The 17,016-nt window shown below is 34.4% G+C and overlaps 1 protein-coding gene across 3 annotated transcripts in view; it reads right to left on the bottom strand.

Moving 5' to 3' along the window:
- Positions 1–17,016, bottom strand: part of KCNT2 (potassium sodium-activated channel subfamily T member 2) — a 377,107-nt gene that overhangs the window by 79,844 nt on the left and 280,247 nt on the right. For 2 of the 3 annotated variants that reach the window (XM_059048725.2, XM_067027514.1), the window contains exons 17-20: positions 16,423–16,636; positions 14,126–14,231; positions 10,016–10,188; positions 1,991–2,062 (exon numbers count right to left, since the gene is read on the bottom strand). In XM_059048725.2, coding sequence (XP_058904708.1) covers positions 1,991–2,062; positions 10,016–10,188; positions 14,126–14,231; positions 16,423–16,636 — 565 coding nt within the window. The remainder of the gene's footprint in view (positions 1–1,990; positions 2,063–10,015; positions 10,189–14,125; positions 14,232–16,422; positions 16,637–17,016) is intronic. The other variant, XM_059048889.2, reaches the window with a different exon arrangement.

Raw genomic sequence — 17,016 nt, 5'->3', positions numbered from 1 at the left:
TTATAGTGGTAATCCACTTTCTCATATTTCATTTCTTATAATCTTTTCTTCCCTGATTAAAACAATTATAATTGTCTATATAGGAAAAGGGAAAGATAAGGTGGTAGAAGGTAAGCTTGACTGAAAAAAGATACACAAATAGAAGTGATAATAAAAAATGAATATTTCATCAGCAGTAAATCAATGAAGTTGAGACTTAACAAAAAACTTAACTGTGAGAATTCCTGTACTAAAGAGTCACTAACTACCTAAACCTGTAAATAACAGTTAATTCCACACTCAAAATACTGGCCATTGTAGATGACACGTAACTTTGGCAAATGATTTTAGTAATTATTATTAAATATGAGTTGAAATCTAAAGAAATCTATAGAAACTATAGAAAATATATAAAATTGGAATGGCATTTCTGAACCACGTAGAAACTTTTTTGTTCTTCATGTTTTAACTTTAAATTATTTATATTCATTTAATATTGTATTGTATTCTTTCTTTCCTTCTTTTAGTTGGATACCGATTTATTCTTATAATTCTGTGTCTATCATAATTTCTCCCCACTATCTTATCTACAAAGCCACTGCCCATTTTTTCGTTAGCACTATTGCTTTACACAGTTTGGTCATCAGGTGGTGGCCCAAGAAAAAAGTCAACATGGATGAAAAACAGTTACAGATACTCAAACCGACATTGCCCCCCTCTCTACCTTTCGCTGACTTCCTTTTCGAAGACAACTAGACTGTGAAAGAATGAATATAGGTGAATGTTTGTGACTGTGTTCTAATTCATTCATAGTTTGCTTATTTATGTTTAAGGAAAATTTCAAACATAAGCAGAAGAGAATACTATACTGAACCTCCTGTACCAATCACCCAGCTTCAATAATTAGCAACTTGTAGACAATCCTGTTTCATCTCTAATCCTAGGGATTTGATCCTATCCATTCTTCTTTCCCTCCCCGTAAAGACTTTTATAGACGGAGAATTCATTATATAGTTTACATCAAAAAAAGACAGATGAGGGGTTTATTTTATATCTTTTAAATATAATGTTCTAATGAATTTTAATAGAATACTCTCACAACAAAGAAACATTACTATTGATAAAATATGGATTGATTTCACTTTCATGGATTTAAATAATAGTTTTAGTACATCTACATTTTGGTTAGTTGGTTAGTATTATGCAACTGATAACGTAAATTATATTAATGTAGAGTGGAAGCTAAATATATGTTAATCTGTTTGGCCTTTAATGTGTCCACAGCCAATAAACACGGTCAAAGTTACAAACCTTTGTGTTTTCAGCATCTACAAGATGAAATGTAAGCGTGAAAGTTCTCAGTGGATAACTTTTAGCATTTTATTTGGAATGCTTTGGGCTCATGTTTATTAGAATGGAAAATTAACACATTTTATAAGCATACTAGTTTTCTGATCTTTTAGTTTTTGTATTTGTCATAATGTCATGTTTATACATATAACAAGTTGTATTTTAAAATTGAAGCATTGCACACATTTGACCTTTAATTAACAAATTTTTGGAAGACTCTAACATGTTATCAGAATAGACTGTCAAGGAAATGCTCCAATTAATAAATCTGATTTAAAATGAGCATTTCCAAATTATTTTGAAGGTTTCCAGAAGTTATGATAATGATACCAATGCATCACAATGTTGAAATTCTAGGTTTTCTCTACAAAGATGTTAACAATAATAAAGTTACCGCTATAGATGACACAAAACTGGAATAGCTTTAGAAAGGGAACAAAATTGACATGCAACAAGATTTGTTTGAATCCAACAACAGATTACTGCTTAGCAAGTTTGAATGCAAGATGTATAACACGAGAACATAAGCTCCACATGCAACATACATCATATTTTCAACACTGAAATGGCAAATTACACTCATCATGCAACACAGGGGTGCAGCACATGACAAACCACAGGACACCACACTAGTTAGTGTGCCAAAGATATTGTCACCTACTTGTCAATAGAGCCCACCATGTAGTAAACCATTGGAAACCAACAGATTGCATCCAGAAAATGCATATCTGGCCTAAGTAGCAGATGGGTTACAAAATGAAACACAATGTCACAACAGTGGCAGCACTTCTAGGGAAAGGAAGTAAGTTGACTTAGTTTTCATTTCCACAACTAAACACTGTTGACAAGATTAATTTTAAGTGCCTTTTCTCTTAACATTAATTTTAAAATGTCATTTGCACTTGTTACGTATAATACAATGCACTCAACAATGATAAAAACAAGTTGTATTTCTGCTTTCTAAATCAGAAACATTATGGCATTATTCTACAAAAACACTGAATTAATACTCTTAATTTATGACTAAAAAGGCTTGTCAGTGAGTTTAAAATTATTCATGCTGAGAAAGTCTTGTAAAATGGGGAACTGATGATTTTATTTTGAAGATAAAAAACATAAGGAACTAAATTAGCATGACTATTAAGAGCAATTTTCTCTAAGGGATATACAGAATCACGACATGTCCCTTAATATATCAACATATCAATAAATAAATATAGTATATGTACCCATCTATATATATATATATTATATAAAATTAAAGTAATTCACCTTTTACATTACAGATTTCCTCAATATATATTGTTGAGCAAATCTGTATTGCAACTGAAATCTTTACTCTTTATGCATATTTGGGGAAAGAATCATGAACCTGGAAGCTTCCTTAGAAATTACCTAATCTACTGTATTCATTTTGTAATTCTTTGAATTTGTATTCATTTTGAATTATTAATTCTTTCATGCATCTATTCACTCAGCATATATGTATCCAAAAAGTGTTATCTAACAGACATTTTAGTATACGCAGGTGTATGCAAAAAATATGTTGTGAACTTGTACTGTAAGAAATAGAGTTTTTGGAACACATAAGCAAAAGCACAAAATTACAACACGTTTTAATCTGAAAAAATAAGGAATAGGTTGCACTCAGGAGACATGAGTTCAGGAGCATTTCACAGAGAAAATATTTAATTTGGATGTTGAAGAACGAGTAGGAGTTGGCTCAGTAAAGGAGAAGCAAAGGGAACCTCTAGGCAAGGGGAAGTACAGCCTCTGCAATATCCCAGGTGCTTTTCCCAGCCTGAAGAAGTCTTGTCCTCCCTGATTTATTTTCTTCCTGTTGACCATACTCATCTTTTTCCCCTCTAAAGAAAAATAATGCTCAGTGCAGTGAAGCATAAAAAGAAAACTTCCAAAGACTATCCCTGTTGATTACATGCCTACCATCAATAAATTACTTCCTAACCATTTTAAGTGGCCCCATATTACTACGTATTATAAATGTACCACAATTCATTTTAAAACTCCTCAATTATTTCACTTATGTTATTTTCACTTTTGTGCTATTAATTACTGGAGTTACAAGCTATTTCCAATATCCTGCTATTATAAATGTTACTCGTCTGGACATTTTTGGATGACTCTTTTTCTAGCATTTGTCTTTATCACTTACCCCAAAACATTCATAAAACTTTTCACATTAGTGAATCACAGGTTACAGATATTTTTAAAGCTCATGCTGTAGGTTGTTTGCAACAAACATAATCATATACAGTCCCAGTAGTGGTCTTGGCTAGTGCCTGCCAGTTCTTCTCTTTCTGGGCACTGCTCTGCATCTTAAAATTAGAGGGGGTATTCTCACTGCTGACTCAAGACCCTCCTTGTCTCTAACCCACGTCGTGATCATAGAAGAATACATCAGGATACAAGTGACACAAGACAGGGACAGCACTGAGACTCTGCGGTGCTTTGAAAGATCCTTTTGACTGTGTCATTTGGGGGGTTAATGTTTTGTTTTATCTCTCTTCGCTCCAACATAGTTCCAGCCAGATAGAGTGAGTAGCTCAATAACTTGTGTAGCAGAGTTGGGTCCATGATTCCTCATTATTAATTGCAGAGCTATACCCTGTCTGGAATAACCTCCTCATTTTTAAAAAATTCAGATTATTTCAATTATTTACACTATCTTCGCTGACCATCTGTCCACTGTAACATATCTGTCTTCCAAAGTCTAGCAACAGTAGTTAACGTTACTGAATAATTCAACTTCATAAAGATACCCAAAATTTTCCATGTGATAAGAAGTACCGGGGTCACTAGTCCTTATGTTATGCCAACTCTTCTGTTAGAGCTAAAACTGAAGATTTGGCCTTTGTATTTTTTTGTTTGTCCAGTAGAAATCATTCAAAGTAGGTAGACATCAAAATTATCGCCTTATATATTCCTAAAACTCATGAATCTTACTGACATGCAATTCCGCCACAAACATGTATTTACAATGCACAAACAATCTTTCAAATCCTTAGCAATTAACATCTGTATTGCGGTAGCACGGTTCATCCTTACATGAATCTAGCTATCTTACAAGGCAAGGCAAGTCACCTGAAACCTGGTAAACATATAATCCTGATGAAGCTTATCTAATGTAGGGAGTTGAGTACGCCATACCCTGCAAAATTTAACTTGTATAACAAACAGATCCATCCACTACTTTTACTGATAAAGGTGTTTTAAAAGGAAACCTGAAATATAAAGAATATATCAAGTATACATTCATATGGATTACGTTGGCTCATTTAAGTAAATCGGCAAAGATTTTTATGGCACTAAACTGCTTAGTAAAAAAAAAATGAGCCCATCATTCATCAGAGTCCTAACTGTAATTCTATTAAGAAACATGGCTATTTATGAATCTAAATATCTTCATTATATTTAAAATATCTTCATTATATATAAAAATTTTCATTATATGCAAATATGAATTCGCTAGCTATTGATAGGAAGTTAAAAGTTTTGGGAAATTGCATGGATTTGCAAGTTGAAGATCATTTTTTCCCATTTAACTAATAACTATAATGAACTTAATTTTTTAATTTCAAATTCAAGAAAAGAATACAGTGAGAGTTCATTTTGCTAGCATTTTATAATTCCACTTTTAAGAAGTTTATTTCTCCCTTAAAAATATAGTAGTAGCTTAATTTCAACAACTTGAAATAAATTTCTTTTTTTTTGTTAATTGGGTTTTCACAGAAATTCTCCCATCAGTTTAAATAGTGACAATGTCCTTCTCTTGATTGGTAGAAGGGGGGAATCTCACATTTCCTCACTGCCTTTTATGCGTCAGATATCGTACTAGTGCTTCGCATACATTATTTTATATACTTGCAAAACAACTTAAGATAAATGTTCTACTCATTTTATAAATGAGAAAATTGAGGCTTACAGAAATTCCGTAATATGCAACTGGCCTATCAAGAGGGTAAACTTAGATCTTATTTCAGATCTGTATGACTCTAAGGTCTGAATGTCGTTAATAAGGACCCTGACATATCAGACAGTTTATCATTACTTTTGAAATAAGGTGAACTGGAGCTTACTTGTAGCTATATGTGGAAAGAAGATTGATTTAGTAAAGGGATAGTTTAAACAAGATGTTGTAAAAATTAAGAAGATAAGCCTGGATCTTGTACTTTAACCTTGTGCAGCTTTGGGTAATATATTCCAAAGTGTTTGACTCTCTTTTCCATGTCTCATATGAAATGGTATCATGAGACGACTAGACGATCTTTAAGGGTGAGATGGTAATCAAAATATTTAAAATCAGTGTGGCACGACAACAGGCCAAAGAGAACAGATGGCCAATCAATCAGAACTGAGACCAGCTCTAATGAAACAGTATCAAGTGTACGATGCTTTCCAATGTGCCCGGGTTTTATTTAATTACCGTATGAAATGGAGAAGGCTTTCTATTTGGAAACATTGTGAAGACTTATTATGTATGTGAATATCATAAATTTAGTTTACATTTTTACATCCCATATTTGTGGCATCTCTTATTTGTTTCTGGTATATTGAATAAATTGGTCTTCAACTAAATTTCCTAAGTGGCCATGTATTGCTATTATTTTCAGCAATGCTCATGTGCCTTTAAAATAAAGTCAAACCCCACTAAGCTAATAATTGTAGAAGTGTGTACAATTATTAGTGTGCAAATTCTTATAACCCAGAAATATTTTAAAGAAAACATCATATTTCTTTGTAATACTACAGGATAGACTGAAAAATACTAGCCACAGCAGAGAAACAGGTATTTCATTGTTTAAAAAAAAAAAAAAAAGAGGATTGCATAAAACTTCCTGGAATGTTATTTACTGGTGTTTAGTTTTTGCTTCCTCATTCTCAATCAAAGGAACAGAGAACAACAAATAAAAATGTTAGATACCGCTTTCGGGAAATGCACAGGAAGCTGATAAATTTTACAGCCTGAGCTTTCATCTCAAAGCTTTGAAAAAAAGTCAAACCCCATTAAAATCATTTAACAAACAACAATCATGTGAATAGCTAGATTCCAAACTGTAAGTCCTTAGGAAAGCAAAGAAAAAATTTAATGCAAAATATTCTAAAGTTAAAATATTCTTGTTTCTAAAAACAACTGACAAACAATGCATTTTTGCATATATCAAAAACCTGTAAGTAAAGTAAGGTCACATAGTTGAGAGATCAATGAACTATGAATTTCAGAGAAGGTTCTAATTCTAGAATTGACCTTGGAAAAAACCATTTAACTTCTTTGGCCTGTTTTTTCTTTTCTATGAAATAAGAGGCAGTGGTGTAATCAAGTCACACGGACTGAATTCTTTAAATGTTATCATTGTAATTTGTAAGCTTTGAGATCTTCAGCTTTTTGGTACATCTTTCTGAGCATAAATCATCACTATATGACATGGATATATCTTTTATGGAAATACAATGTGAAATAAAGGTTAGGTATCTACTATGATGATTGCCATGTGGTAAATGCTCAACAATTATTACTATAATAAGCAGAGGATGGTGGCAAAGAATATTAATTTTATTAAATAGTCACTATGGTATTATTCAGATAAAATATTATCTGATAAAAGCTACATCTATATTTATATTGAAATACTGACCAGTTTGCCAGTAACTAAGAGAAACAGAGTCTTCAGATTTTTCCGTGATTGGTCAGATTCAGGAATTAAGACTCTAGAAACAACCACTTGACTTTTATCATTCTAATGTACAAACCAATCAATCAATCATTCAGTAACTGGGCATTCTGGTAACCTGTTAATTCAAAACCAAACAGAAAGAGGCTGATTTAGTTATGGCAATTCCAAAGTCTACACCAGGTACACAGGTTAAGAAATCCTAGCTCCTGCCACCTGCTCGTTGGAATAATAAGGGGGAGAAAGGGGGTATTAGTGACTCTGAGATAAGATTACTTAGCAAGACTGCATACAGATACGGAAAAGGAGTGGAGCCCATCTCCATTCCATGGAGTAAACTCCACCCCCAAATTTGGCAAGACTGATTCTTTTATTGTGGTTTATAAGGAATGTATATTTGGTATTCACATTCAGGTTTCTCCCATATATTTGGTCTTCACCACATTTTCTAGCTCACAGCTCCCAAAACCCTTGGAATTTCCTGAGTGATAACAGCAATGGGAGCATCTTTTGTCGAAATATTTGGTCTCGAATCCTCAGTTCCTGAAATCGCTTCAGAGCCAAAAAAGGTGAAATGGGTGTCTTGTTCTTCATTACAATCCCCTTTCCAGGACCACTGGGTTTAAATTAATGAGGTGCCTCTTGGAAAGTACCTAAGGATGGGGCTGTTTGCCAGGGCAACTGAAGTTCCAACCTGAATAGAGGGTTGGAACTTCAGTCCCACCACGTGATTTTTGAGGAAGGGGGAGGGGCAGGAGATTGAGTTCAATCACCAATGGCCAATGATTTAATCAATCGTGCCTATGTAAGGAAGCCTCCATTAAAAGCCCAAAAGGATGGAGTCTGGAGAACTTCTGGGCTGGTGAACAGGTAGAGATTTGGTGATAGTGGTGCCCACATAGCGGGCATGGAAGCTCCATGCCCTTTCCCCATACCTTGCCCTGTGCATCTTTTCCATCCAGTTGTTCCCAAGTTGTACGCTTTTATAATAAGGTAGCAATCTGGTAAGTAAAATGATTCTCTGAATTCTGTGAGCTGCTCTAGCAAATAACTTGACCTTAAGTAGGTGGTTGTGGGAACCCCCGATCTACAGCCACTCAGTCAGAAGTACAGGTAACAACCTAGACATGCAACTGGCATCTGAAGTCCAAGGAGGGGGTCACTGAAACTTCCAATCTATACCTGATCATTTATGGGGTGATAACCTGGCTTGTGATTGGCTTCTGAAGTGGGGGTGGGACAGTTTTGTAAGACTGAACTTTCAACCTGTGGACTCCGATGCTATTTCTAGGTAGATGGTGTCAGAAGTGAGTGGAATTCCCCCGAACTGAGCTGGTGTCCTGAGCATTGCTTGCTGGAGGTGTGGAAAAACCCTCTGACACACACATACACATTGAAATCGGGTCCAAGAACCCAATTAGGAGATTTACACATCAGGACAAGAAATTATATCTTGAAATAATATAAAGAAGGTGAAAGGATAGTTTTTACCCTCTGCTTTATCACAGGGCTGCTGTAGGCACAGTGCCACTTCTTTCTTTTCAAGCCTCTTCCTATCTGCTTCGCTGTATTCTGGGGCCTGAGTTGATCCACTTTGATCCAAGCCATCCGAGACGGGAATGCTCTAAGTCAATCGGCTTGTAAATACCCCTGTCTTAAATTCACGTTTAAGGCAGTGGACCCATTACACCATAAGCAAAAAGAGCCAAAATTGGACACTTCTGAATTGACATAGTTGATGAGCATCTCTTATGTGCCAGATCTTAGCCAGTTTCTTAGAGCCTCCTACCAGAAAAGTTCCAGAATAAGGGATATATCCCAAGGCCTTGGAGGTGCTTTGCCACTATACTCTATCACCTTAGCCATCCAGTAATTCAACTTTTATTCTCCTAAGATTTGTTTCATTAAGCTTTTATTTCTTCTGACATTGGGTCTAAGTTTTTTGTTCCCCTACACCTGCCCTAAATTTATCTCACCTTTCCTTGGATGCTAAAGTGGTCTCAAAAAAGTCATTGAGTCATCAGACCTGAAAATTCTTCAACTGAAACCTCCAGAGGTGTGCTCAAGTTTTAGAGTTGATTACCATTGAGATACTGACTCTAAAACAAGATGCATCAATCAGTATCTTGATAGTCATATATTCAGTAAATAATGCCATGAAGTTACAATACATTGGGACGATATCTCTGTTTTGAAAAAATTCTTTTGATAAATTTTAAAAGCAGAGACAAGGCAGCAGATTTTGGCCTCATTTGGTTTACTCTGAAATTTGCATCGCTTTAGAGTTTAAGAGGAGACTTGGAGGATTCTAAAATACGGTATTGATTTAAGGACCATCTGCTACTAATCTGAGTCAGAGAGAGAAATATTGCAATTTTAGTATACAATGGATTTGACCACAGCATCTAGTGATGTATATTTATATTCATATAAGGATTTTGAAATGTTTAAGTAGTCTTATTTCACAAGGGTATATCAGTCAAACATTTTCAAAAGAAATGAACATCGTAAAGCACAAACTATTCATGTTACGTTACGGAATATATGTTTTAACGGTGGAAGAATCATAAGAACTTATGATGATGTGTAATGGTACGATATAAAATGGATCATTAATATGCTCCTCTGATAATGAATGGTTCTTCACAAAGACAAAGAAATTGTCCAGTTTGGGCAGCGATTTTCCAGGCTAGTTGATTAATTTAATGAAAATAACTATAATTATGTCAGTGGCATGTTTCCCACTGGTAGAGAGTGATGACCACGTGCAAAAATAGTTTTAAATAAAAGGCTCAAGTACTCCAGTGATGTTTTAAGTTGTATTTGTGAAACACGATCATATACAATGGTTGTTTTCTACCACAGCACAGAATATAGCTCTCAATGAATCATGTGCCATAATGTATCTGATTTAAAATATTCTGAGTAGATTAAATTATTCTTGATAAAATATTAACAGATTTTTGTCTTGTTTGTGCATTTTAAAATATACTTACGGGTTATCCAATAGCAGTATTACGGGATTAAGTTCTTTCTTTGGTCTATAATATGCCCTGAGAGGAACAATAAAATTATACAATCCATTTCCAGCTGTTTCAGCTGCAACGATAATTAGCTTATTTTTGAATCCATAGGCTTTTGCGTCCTCATAGTAGTTATGCTGGCAACTCTAGAGAAGAAAAATTATACAAAGAAAGGCCATTTTTATACTCCACTAACATTGGGTAAAAATATTTAGAAGATCTGGAAATGTGAAATTAATCTAACTTAGTAAATCCTTTGTGTTCGAACAAATTTGAAAATAGTTACATTTTTCTATGCCCAGTTCTCCAGCCTGAAGGTGTGCATGGATAAGACAAATGAATTGCAGGTATGCAGCTGGATCGGGGGAAGGAAAAGGCAGCAACACAGTGTACACATGTTCCACTGCAAACTGAAACTTGCTGCCAGATGACATCTGGGTATCGATATGAAGGAAGCATCACAAGGTATATATATATATATATATATATATATATATATATATATAAAAGCATCATGTTATATACCTCAAATATACACAATTTGCATTTTTCAATCATACCTCAATAAAGCTGGAAAAAAATAAATAATCTGCCTCTGACTTTATTTCCAGAAATAGAGTAATATTAAAATTAAATAACCTTGGAACATTCCAAGTATGGAATACCAAAAGGATGGATATTGATATCGAAAGGGATTTTTTTTTTTTTTTTTGGTTAAAAAACAAAAATTAAAAGAAAAAAAACCCCTAATTGTCTAAATGCATACCTGAGCTGGCAAGATAACGATGCAAATCCTCAAATGTAAAATACTAATGTTAACAATAATAACAACAACAAAATGACAACACGTTACCAAAATGTGTTTCCTGAGGATATTTTGCTATTTCCTGGGGAGGTAGAATTTACTGGACCTAGTATTTTAAAATCCAGATCCTTTTAAACAAAATTATCTGCCTGGAGAATTGCTTTAGTGTTCTGGTTTTTTAATCTTTATATGTCTTTATGAGGGTTTCTTTTTATTTGGGTTGAGAGTTGTTGATTTTCTGTGGATTCATCAACAACTCTGGAATGTTCTCTGCCTTTATTCTTTAATAAAAAATTACAGAACATTGTTGGGAACAAGGTACTGTGAGTCAACAGAAACAATAAACAACAGAATCAGACTCACAGAGATTACAGATTTCACTGTTATGAGGTTCAGAATAGAAAATGAGCATGTTTACTGTGTCTAAAGAAATAAAAGAGAACATTCAAAGCGTGAGCGAAGAACAAGGGGGTATTTAAAATATTCACTTAGATGTTTAAAAAATTACATATACTCTATGCTGGAACTAAAAATATAACAATTAAAAACAGAAGCTCAAAGGATGATTTAAATTGCCCATTTGATGCATCTGAAGGGATCAACTGCATGATTGAGTTGAAGTAATTACTCAGAATACAGAAAGAAAAGAGAAAGTAGAACAGAAAAATTAAGATACTTGGAAGATAGTGTGAGAATGTCTAGTACACATTTAAACAGAATACCTGAAAAAGAGATGCGAGAATCAGCAAGAAGCACTATTCACATAAATATTGACTAAGGATTTTCTAGAATTAATGAAATATCCAAATCCTCAGGTTCTGGAAACGCAATGAATCCTAATCCAAATAAATAAAGAGAAATCCAGTGTTATACACATTGTCATAGTGCAGAACAGCCAAGACAACAAGAAGATCTTAAAAGCAGCCAGAGAGAAAAGAGAGCTTTAACTACCAGAAACACAAATTAGAACCATGGCTGACTTCTCATCAGCAGTGTGGAGCTCCGAAGGTAGTAAATAAAATCCTAACAGGCTAAAAGAAAAAGAAAATTCAGAGCCTGGAATTGGACACCCAGCAAAACTATTCTTCAAGAAGGAGGACAAAATAAGGACATATCTAGGGAAAGTGAAATTGAAAGAATTTACCACTAATAGGCTCTCATTAGTCTAATTCCTAAAAGCTGTAATCATGAAAGTAGGAAGATGAATCCAGCAGGAAGGACTAAGGCATAAGAAACAATGGAGAAATGGGGAATGTTAAAGGAGAAGGACAGGCAGTCTTCCCTGGAAGTATGACTGGAGAATTACTACTATACACAGGATCTGAAGCCACATGAAATGACGTCACTTACAAAGAGATTGTGGAAGGAGAAGGATGACAGGCTGAGGCTGAGATTATTAAGAACTTCATTTTTATGAGATCAAATGAGGTAAAAGAACTAATTTAGAAGATTTAGAAGTAGCTCAACTAGTAAGAAAAAAAAAAAAAAAAAAAAGAAATAGAACAAGGACAAAACAGGGAATTTAGTATTGGTAAACCTTGACCAAAGAGGAGCCTGCTGATACTGATGCAAAACGGACTGGGCAACGAAATACCTGCTCACAGACTTCACGGACACAGTAGGATTGGCTGCATAACCCCATCTGCTAATCGCAAAATGGGCACTCATCTACAGAGCAGACCACCACCTCCAGCCAGACTAACGCCACCTAAAGAATGGATAACCCCAGATGTTATCAGTCAGTCAACGATACTCGGAAACATCACTTTTTTACTTTGGTAAAGCGACAACTTGTCTTTTGGCTTTAAAAGACTCTTTCTCCTCCAGCAAGCCTCATCTCTGAAAGCTTCACTTTTCCTGTATCAGGTTCCCTTCCTGGGAATCGGTGGAATCATTTCGACTCTTTGGTTTCCCGACATTACTTTCAACTTTGTGTGTTAAAAAGCAAAATGCCCCCAGATGTGAACCCAAGCTTTATGGGACCTAAAGCTTATATTATTTTGGAAATCCTCTTTAAGGAAAAAAACACAAAAGTCATACGTAAAATATCGGTCACAGGTTCTTGGAAGGGGCCAATACAAGAGAAGGGCTCTGAAGCTTCAGATGCATCAAGGTTACCAAAGATGCAGAGCGAGCCAGCGCTAGAAATGCTGTGAAGCAGGAAAGTAAAACAAGGACTGACAAAAACTAAGGCATCGAGAGATGGAACTGTCCATCTTAAGGGACCCAGATGAACGTTTGGGAACAGGGGTAAGGGTTCACAAAAATCTTTAGGAAGACAGAGGCAGAAATTTTCTAATGTTCTGCTAATCTTCCTCAAGAGTGACAGCCAAGATTCATAATGTTTATCACATGGAAAAAATAATAGTAGTAAAAATATTAACAAGATGTATTAAGTGCCTATACATTTATTATGTTCCTGGCACTGTGAAAAGCTTTCTCCATGTACGAATTTATATCATCTTCACAAGAATCCTATAATGTTCATATTAAAATTACAAGCATCCTGGAGATACGGAAACTGAAATTTAATGATAATGTTATTTGCCCAAATGGCTGAGCCTGTAAGCAGAGAGCTGGGATTTTAACTCCAGCTAACTCCAAAATACAGAATAAAGGAAGAAACTCCTGGTTAGAATTAGTGGCACATTTTAATTTCTGGGAGATGGGGGGTTTGAGAGTCTTCTTTTTATCTGCTCTCTGACTCATGAAAACAAATTCTTACCCAGGTCATGTCCAATGGCCATACTGTGAAAGAGAAAGATTCCTGCTTTCTTGGAATCTTTCTGTTTTGGATGGTTTCTCCTGAATATCAAGGCAGGAACCAAGACCTACTGTAAAATCTTTAGGAAACGGGACATTAAGCAAGACACTTCCAGTCTAATAATTCAATAATGAGTTATGACTAGCTAATTTCACCATGTCAAGTGATTCCACTTTGAGATTTGAGGCAAAAATGTCTAGTAAAATAAATAGAGGGCATCTGGCCAAAATGATCTGGGGAGACTCTGGTTTGAGGCTCTGGCATCTTTGTTTTTCTCTTTGAAACAAAGACTGACCATCTCATTGGCTACATTAGTAGAGGGTAAAGGACTTGGGTAATCTTTAGTGCAGTTAAGAAAGTAAAATTCACCACTTTATGTATTACATTTACATTTGAAAGATAATATTCTTTTAACATATTTTAGTCAAAAGACAACACAAAATTATTTAAATACATGTAATTACACAATGCCATCATTTTCGTTTTACAGAAAATAACAGCAGTAAGTGCTTACCTTGTCTAGTCTTAAGCAGCAAAATGGCACTTTTTCATGAAGGAGATGACAGAAAGTGGGTGAACTTCCTATATATGGAGAGTAAGGTGGGTAGCCTTTAGCATATCTGTAAAACAAGAATTGCCTTGACTTAATTCAGGCAAAGTCAGACAATCACGTTATAGCCATGTTCCTCTACTTTGATAAAGTTAGATGCAGTAATTCTTTATTTTGATAAGGAAATAGTTTAGAACAGGGCCCATGGACCTAATGTGGCTCATCACATGGTTTTGTGAACTAAAGTAGTTTTAATATTTTTTAATGGTTGGAAAAACAAGTCAAAAGAAGAATAAAATTTCAGCTTGTGAAATTATATGAAATATCAATTTCAGTGTCCAGAAGGGTGTTTTTTCAGAACACTGTCATGCTCACTCATGTTATGTATTGTGTTTGGGTGCCTTCATGCTTCAGAAACAGAGTTGAGTAGCTGGGGCAAAGACCACATGGTCCATGAAGTTGGAACTATTTACTAGCTGGTTCCTTCCAGAAAAAGTTTGCCAATCCTCAGCTTAAAAGATTTAGACACATTTTAGAAAATAGTAATGTTAATCTTTATAAAATATATTAAAGCAAAATGCTTTATTTTGATTCACTCTATCACTATTCATCAGTCATGGATGCATAACCAAAAAAGAGTAAATTATTTTAGATTGAGTAAATTATTCCATTAGACCCACACACAAAAGCCAGAGTTTTTGCTGGAATCACACTTAAATATTATCAAAGATACTCAGTTTATTTGCTGACTTTATAAAAATAGTCACATTATGGCTGTAAAATTTTCAAAATGAAACTATCAAAAAGTAGCAGCACAAATGAAAATTAAGAAATAAAAGAAAATTTAGTAGAGGCAAAGTTATTTTATCCAACATGAAAGCTCTTTTTTGATAAAGAAAATTTATCTTTCAAACCAGTAAATTTCAAATCTAATTAGAACTATTTTCCAGACATCATTAGCTAGGATGGTAAAATGGAGAACATTTTGCAAATTTAGAAGTTGATAGTCTCCCACTATTACTTCAACATCTTTTTCATTTTTCTAGATATAAAACAAAAATTCCACCTCAGTTTTTTCAGTACATGTAAAGAAAATGTGTATCACACCACACAACACCATTTCTAGAAATATACTGGTGGTCAAACCTCTTCTTCTTCCTGTCAAATATTTCATAAATCTATTCGAGAATTATTAATTTCTTGGAGAGTGGACTTGTCTTCTGTGGGCATGTGTAAGTTTCTTGTAATCAATATTTAAAAGTGTGAAGGATTAACAGAAGGACTTTTCTAAGTTTCAATTATATTTCAGTTCATTTTAGTTCAGTTCAACATTGATTGAACTTCTGTTATATGAAAAATATTAGAAGTGTTTGAAGGATGTTACCTTTGCCACTACGACCAATACTACACCAAATAGTATTGAATACTCATTGAATGCTTACTCTGCACAAACCGTTGTCCTAAGCACGTTACTGTTATCTCAATTAATCTTCATATGAACACTATTTACAGATAAATCATCGTGGGTCAGAAGATTTCATCAAACTCACTCACACACAACCAGTATAAGGTAGAACTGCCATGGGACACAAATTCCTTCAGACTCCACTGTCAAGACTGTTGAACACTGTGCTTTCCTCAAGAAATGCCAACATACTAAATGAATATGACAAGTAAACAAACTCTACTGTAGGCTAAAATGTGATTAATAGCTTAAACATTGATACTATCTGTTATGGAATCTTAGTAAAGAGAACTAGTACTTCCTTTATTCATTCATTCAAAATATTATTGATGTATCCTGAATAAAAATGATTGCTGAATGCTGAAATAAGAGAAGCTTAATGGAAGAAGCTGCATTACATGTCATTGAATAATTGATTGACCTTCAATATGGAAGTGAACAAATAAATTAGAGGTAGAAGGTACATTATAATTCAACAAAATCATACAATTATGAAAATACAAACTGTATCCTTGAAGAAAAATTTGTAAAATATGATATAGGTTATATCGTGGAAATGCTGATTTACCTATTTTTTTCTTTAAGGATAAAGGATAATATAGAGAAAAATGAGGCTGTCAACAGCTGTTAAAGCCAGAAATTTGAGGACTTAGGATACTTCATCATCAAGAGAGATACTGGCTAATAGGAAGCGTGTTTTGGTAGAAGCATGTAGGATTGATTCTAGGATGTCCAGAAGGGAAGGATATTAGTTTTTCATGGCAAGCACAAATCCCAGTAAATCTTACAAACATACTCCACGTTTGAGGACATTTCTTCATCTGGTGTAGTTTCATCTTCTGATTGATCACTTAGAAGATCGCATGTTTGAATTGATGACGAATCTGCAACCTCTAAAACGGGAGCAATGCTGGGTCTTCTGACTTCTTTGTTTCCTTCTGAAGGAAGAGACAGGGTAGGGCCACTTGCTGACCTACAGCTTGTGTCTTGCAAGTCTATGGCCACAGTACCTGGAACAATGAGACATGAAAATCCATCAAAGCATTTGCCACCTAACCTATAGGACCTGTCAATCATTTAATGATGAAAGTGAGATGCAATACAGCCAGTAAAACCAGGAAATATACTATATATTGTTTATCCTTTAATCTCAAAGGTTATTTATTTCTTTTTAATATGGGTATTTTTGTCCACATGGACACAAAACATTTCTGTATTTGTGCAAAAGTGTATTTGCTGCAACCAGATCTACAGTATGAAACATAAGATTTGTGAAATCCTGAAATACTTAGAAATTTAAGTTAAAAAAAGACCTTGTTTCCATTTATATTTATTTAAAATTAATGACAAAAATTTAGGCCATTTCCATTTTGTGGGTTTCTCATTATAT

This window comes from Kogia breviceps, chromosome 1 (genome assembly GCF_026419965.1).
Source record: "Kogia breviceps isolate mKogBre1 chromosome 1, mKogBre1 haplotype 1, whole genome shotgun sequence".
Lineage (NCBI taxonomy): Eukaryota > Metazoa > Chordata > Mammalia > Artiodactyla > Physeteridae > Kogia > Kogia breviceps.
The sequence above is the reverse complement of the archived record's forward strand: the minus strand, read 5'-3'. Positions and strand labels throughout refer to the sequence as shown.